At 36.2% G+C, this 6721-nt stretch overlaps 1 protein-coding gene across 1 annotated transcript in view; it reads right to left on the bottom strand.

Annotated features, from left to right (window-relative positions):
- CFAP47 (cilia and flagella associated protein 47) overlaps positions 1–6721 on the bottom strand; it is a 434654-nt gene that overhangs the window by 400214 nt on the left and 27719 nt on the right. Inside the window, exons 5-8 of the mRNA XM_025371837.1 lie at positions 5962–6190; positions 5310–5470; positions 3566–3693; positions 883–1118 (exon numbers count right to left, since the gene is read on the bottom strand). Coding sequence (XP_025227622.1) covers positions 883–1118; positions 3566–3693; positions 5310–5470; positions 5962–6190 — 754 coding nt within the window. The remainder of the gene's footprint in view (positions 1–882; positions 1119–3565; positions 3694–5309; positions 5471–5961; positions 6191–6721) is intronic.

Below are 6721 nucleotides of genomic sequence, written 5' to 3'. Positions count from 1 at the left end.
CCAGGCTGGAGTGCAGTGGCCGGATCTCAGCTCACTGCAAGCTCCGCCTCCCGGGTTCACGCCATTCTCCTGCCTCAGCCTCCCGAGTAGCTGGGACTACAGGCGCCCGCCACATCGCCCGGCTAGTTTTTTTGTATTTTTTTTTTAGTAGAGACGGAGTTTCACTGTGTTAGCCAGGATGGTCTCGATCTCCTGACCTCGTGATCCGCCCGTCTCGGCCTCCCAAAGTGCTGGGATTACAGGCTTGAGCCACCGCGCCCGGCCGGACCATCGTCTTTTAACCCATGGTTTAGAGGATATGGGAAAGAGTTATTTGTGCAGCAATTAAAAGAAAAACAGCTCCTGACAACCAGAAGCTGACCTAGGGCTCACAGGTATGCCTTCGTGTTCTCTTTTTCTGCTTTGTACCAGCAGTACAAGTTCTAGGCCTAGTACATATCACCAGTTTCAAATTCCAAAATTCTACTCAACCTTCAATGTCTGGCTCATACATTACTCTCCTATGAAGACCTTTCTATCTGGTTAGAAGTAAACATTCTGTTATTTGAGTTTCTATATCACGTTGTTACCACTTTAAGATATTTTATATTCTCCTTAAGCCATACCTACCTGTGTATATGTCTAATATTTTAGAGGAAGTAACTGTGTTTTGCATTTCTTTAAATTCCCTAGTGCCAAATGCTTTCGCTGGCACATGACAGGCACTTAAATCATTATGGATTCTGTATGAGTACCAACACAAAAATCTTCATAACGAGGCCACAGAAGAGAAACAATTTATAAACACTGGTAGAACACATGTTGTTTCTAATCATCTGCATAGCATTTTAGCATACCTTAAAATGTTAGCTGCCATGTAAAAGCAAAGAAAAATTATCTTACCACCATACCCCCTTCATTAATCTCGCCCTTTTCAGGATCAATTTTAAAATTTGCAGTTTTTTCAAAGTGGTACGTCAGAGGAAGTACTTCACATTGATTTTTTATGATACACTGAATTTCTGAACGTTCACCCATGAAACAAGGTTTAAAATTAAGAACTGGTCCTGGATCAAACTGTAGTAAAACAGGAAGTCCTGTGCCTGTCAGTGCTAGTTCCATTTTCTGAAATCGTTCACCTGTAAAAGCAATAATAGCTGTTGAATATAAAGTGTTTGGGGAAGCCAGAATATATTTGCTTAGTTTATTTGTTGTCTGAAAGACGTATGCGAATTAGGTAGCTCATTCAGTCTTTTCATTCAACACAATTATTGATTGTCTTCTCTGTGTCATGCCTTGTGGATACAGCAGTGAATAAAAGAGACAACATTCCTGCTGTTACGGACTTTACATTCTAGTGAGGTGACATTAATGATAATCAATCAAATAACGATAATCAACCAAATATGTTTACACAGCATTTCATAGAAGATAAGTAATATGGGTAAAGGTAAGACAGGTTGAGACAGAGCACAAGGTCTTGGAGATTCTGTTTTATGTAGAGATGTCCAAAAAGGCCTCTCCGATAGGGATAGCCAAGATATAAAGGGAGTCTGGAAAGAAATATGTAAAAATCTAGGAAAAGTTTATTCCAGGCAGACAGAACAGCAAGCACAAATACGCTAAGGCAGGAACTTGTCTGTCATGTTCAAACATCTTTAAAGAACCAATGGCTGGAGGAGAAGAGTAGAAAAATGGTGAAAATTGTCAGATTTTAGATATATATATATATTTTTTTCTTTTTTATTATACTTTAAGTTCTAGAGTACGTGTGCACAACGTGCAGGTTTGTTACATATGTGTACATGTGCCATGTTGGTGTGCTGCACCCATTAACTTGTCATTTACATTGGGTATATCTCCTAATGCTATCTCTCCCCGCTCCCCCCACCCTACAACAGGCCCCGGTGTGTGATGTTCCCCTTCCTGAGTGTAGACTTAAGAAGATTTGCTGATACATTGGACACAGAATAGGGAAATGAAGAAGTGATAAAGGACGACTCTAAGTTTTTTGCCTTAGGAACAGAAATGATGGAATTGACATTTCTTGAAACAAGAGACTGAAGGAGGAGCTGGCTATGAAAAAATCAGGAGTTCTACTTGGGACATGTTAAGTTGAGATACCTAGTAGATATTCTTACGGAAATGTCTACTAGGCCACTCTATGTTCAAGCTTATGAGTGAAGATGAAGGAGGAAAGAGTGGAATCTTGAGGAGAGAATAAAAGGTGTGTGATATTCATCTCAGATTGTGTAAGAGTGAATGAATGGGCGAATGCAATAGGAATGTCAAACAGCTTAAAGAACTCACTTGGGATTAGTGATTATAGATACAAAGTGAAACCTCTCAACAAGGTTGTGTGTCTTACTCCAACACAATCAGCTTCCCATGTGTGGACCCAATATAAGCTGAAAGTTGAATTTCATAGAATTAGAGGCTTTTCACTCAGTCACTGTGGGAGACAGACCAACAGATATAAGTGCACATGAAAAACAGGAATTAGAATAATGGACAATGGAATAGAAGCTGGGCAAAAATATAAACACGAAGTTTTTGGGAAACTAGAAAGATGATAACAGAAGAACAATTTTGCAGAGAGACAGCAGTGTAACTAGAACCGAAGAAAAAGAGTTTGTATTTTTTCACTTACGCTCTTAGTAGCCAATCTTAGACTCTAAATTACCTTTAAGGCAAACCTAGTAACTCCATCCCTGGCTATTCAAAACTGGATTAACCTGTAAACTTTGTACAAATGTGGAATTTCCATTGCTGTCTAGGATCAGCAGACATAGCTCAATATCACAAAACACAATATAAATAGTAACAGAACAATCCATTTATGCCCAAGGAATATAGTCAAATCCTGCTCAATATCACTTACACTGACATACTTGATTTGCATAAATATCCAGGATGGTGACCTAATCCCTCCTTGGTATAGCTCACTTTCCTGGATTTGATTCATAACCTTCCTAATTCTCTATTTTCTCTTTGATCTGTCTTGCTAAGCTGAACGCCAAATCCCATTCCATTTTTTTCCTCACTATAACCAACCTAATATAACCTGAGAATATAAAACATATAAGGCATCTTGACATGTGGCCTGCAAAACATGTGCAATTATCAATATCCAACAACACTGTCCTGTACTCTACTAACTAGATCTCTAGATCTTGTTTTTGACCGTTCCTATTTTTAGTTCTAAGAGAACTGAAGGATTAATAGAGATGGAATGGGTCATTTGTCCCCATACCAATCCCTGAGAAAAAAACCTAGGCATACATAGAAAAGAAATCAGGGTGTTTTTTTTCTTATTCCTTAAACTCTAGATCACCATGTTTATCTAACATCATTTTAAAATTATAAAGTAATCTAACTTCTAACCTGGAAAATTATTATCTAAATGATTGTGAAGTTGACTTCATAACATGCCACAGATGACACTTTAAAGTCTCTTGAATATGTTTGCTTTGTTTTATTCAATAATTATATATTTTATTAGATTGTCTCTATAGATATTGATGTTCAAATTTTTAAACAATTTAAATGACTACGCATTTGATAATTTTGTTAATTTCACACTTACTTTTGATGGTTTTATAGTCATCATCTCTCAAAAATCCATCTTTACTTCCTACGGACTCAAATCTCAAAAAGAGAGCATAGTCCTGCCTGTATGAAGGTCCAATATCCTTTTTACCATCAGCCATTAGCCTGTAAAAAAATCACAATGAGTTATTTTTAAAGCAAAGGAGATACCCTTTATAACCTTGTAAGAGGGAATATCAATCCAACCTTTAAATCTATGCAAGCAAATCAATGTTAAGGAATGAAAATACAACCGTGATCCATTATCCAAATTTACTGCACAGAGAGATTTGCCAAAAGAAGGCTACAGAGTATAAAGCTCAGAAAAAATGAGTTCGTGCCAACATCGTCAAAGACAAGAGTAATTTAAATATACCAAGTCATCAAGGTCTTGCTCAAACGCCACTTTCTCTGCAAAGAATTTCCTTTCCAGGCAAAATTCATCTCTAACCAAGGACTCTGATTAATTCTTTACAATAGTCCATCTTACTCTTGGGCATAATAAAAAACATTTGTTACAAATTTGTCTTCCCCAGTGTACTAAGTGCATATTGCCAGCCAGGCTCTTGTTGTGGACAAGTAATTTGGAGAACAAGATTTGCTAACAGTTAAATTTTGTTCGAGGAGAAAAGGAAAGGAAGACTAGGAAGAAGGGAAATAGGAGCAAAGGCAGAGATGGTTTATGTCATAGCTCTGCTCAATGGCTACTTTTACCTGCCTTACCTAGAGGTCAACTCTCTAGCAGTGCAAACTCAACTACATTTACAAAAGACTGACACGTAATATTAAATATGAATACAAATAGTGTGGTCAGAACACATTTAACTAAGACTTCAAATCATACATATACACCTATAATTCTATGCTAGACTCTCAAGTTAATATGCTGCCATGAAAGAGAATAGAATATTTGACATTTCAAAGACTGTGTATTAAACAGAATCTTATAGATTCACCAAAGAAACTACTTGTATGAAAGTATCATTAATAAGGCAATTGTGGATTTACATATAGAACAATTACTTGATTTATTAACCCCTTTAAATTAAAGTAAGCTCAATCTTCCACAGGCAACCCTGTTCCACAAAAAAGAAGTACATTAAACATTACCCTCTCACAAATAAGGGAAAATATTCTTGCAATTGAATCAGTTCACACGTATTACAACCTATCAAGGTGTCACTGAAATTGCTATTATATATTTAAAACAGCATGTTCTTCAAATTTAATAACAAAACATAGTTCATGGAATTATGAAAAATGTACACTAAAAGTCTGTATGAATTTCAGCAAGCAAGTTTGACTGATCCCTGGAAGGTACTATAGGTTTAATACTTAGGAGAGTCAGCAATAATTCTGCCCTACCAGAAGCATTGCATCCTCTTTAGAGGGGCCTACAACATGCTGCACACACCTGACTATTCGTGGGGACAACAAGGTCTTGACTGCACAAACAATTTGGGGCCACACTCCAAAACAACTCAAAACTTGCACTTCCACCACCCCATTTCCACAAGGTCTGGGGAGATTTTTAACTTTACATCAAGTATTTAGAACCATATTTAGAATTATTAGAAATATTACTAACCATGTTAGAAACATCTAGAATTATGACAAGAAAAATCTGATTTGTGCCTTCTGGCAAGTTTTACTATTATAGTATTAAACTGAATCTGATTAAAGTGTGGTTAATATACATTCCATTAATACTTAACACTACAATGAAATTAATTTTTGCTTACTTTGGGGTGAAACAAAATGTAATTACAGTCTTTTGATAAGGTTGTAAAGTCCCTTCATTAGGAAGACAGGAGATAATGGTAGTAGTATCTATGTTCTTTATTTTTCTTATGTAGGTGAGATTATTTAAAGCAATATCTGTTCTTTGTCGAATATCTGTACCCTGTAATGTAAACTCAGATATAAAAGAGTATTAACGCAAAACACAAAAAAAGTTTTTGAGGAGGTTACAAAATAATTATTAAAATTCCAGAATCTAGGCAATAACAAATATCTATCTTTAAAGTAACATTTACACATAAATTTGACCAAGGCACATCATAAAATTTGAAAAAAGAAAAATAAAATAAAATAAATAAAAAAATAAAAAAAATTTGAAAAAAGATTAAAAAATTGATGAGAACAGAAATACTTTCAATTAGCCACTGATCTATAAGAAGCACTTGCCTGGTTTACTTCAGATATACATTAGTATAAATGTTAGCTTAATTTCTGAATTTTTTGAGGTTGCCATTGGATACACACGAAATCAAATCTATCTTCCCATGTTAAAAGATATTTTGAATAATTAAAAAGCTTGTTGGTTATTAGTAGATTTAACACAGTCTCTTTTAAATCATAATTCCTGATATCCCCATCACACCATTTACTTACCACTTCTTCTCCCACGGCATCATCTTGTATTATGGCCACCCAATTTATGGGCTCTGGGCTATTATTGTGTATACGTGCATGTTTAATTTTTGATGATCCGAAGAAAACAGGACCAAAATGTATGCATTCCAGCCTTCTGTCTCTACTCACGTTTAATAATTCAATAATCTGCTCAACCACATGAGCTTTGATACTCAAGAGCATCTCAGGTTGACCTTGCAAAATCACTCTACAGGATAATAAAATATGCACATACATACATATTTTAATTAGAATTCTATACACTGTTTTTCTCCTACACATTTCAATAAACAGAAACTTTATAGAATCACATTATAATTAAAACTCAGTAGCCTAAGAGTAATTCCTTTCACGTGCATACCAGAGGTTATCAGGTTCTTCTGTATATCTGCATCTACAAAATGGAATGGCATATGTGCAGCCTAATCTACTGTCTTCAGGAAACAATAAAGTTGTAAAACAGTCTCATGAATTGATCTCCAAAAAAACTCAATGACATATTCATATTGCCCATTTTTTTTTTTTTTTTTTTTTTTTTTTGAGACGGAGTCTTGCTCTGTTGCCCAGGCTGGAGTGCAGTGGCCGGATCTCAGCTCACTGCAAGCTCCGCCTCCCGGGTTCACGCCATTCTCCTGCCTCAGCCTCCCGAGTAGCTGGGACTACAGGCGCCCGCCACCTCGCCCGGCTAGATTTTTGTAGTTTTTAGTAGAGACGGGGTTTCACCGTGTTAGCCAGGATG

The sequence above is a fragment of the Theropithecus gelada genome, chromosome X, assembly GCF_003255815.1.
Source record: "Theropithecus gelada isolate Dixy chromosome X, Tgel_1.0, whole genome shotgun sequence".
In the NCBI taxonomy this organism is placed as follows: Eukaryota; Metazoa; Chordata; class Mammalia; order Primates; family Cercopithecidae; genus Theropithecus; species Theropithecus gelada.
Note: the sequence above shows the minus strand (reverse complement) of the source record. Positions and strands in the feature narration are given on the sequence as shown.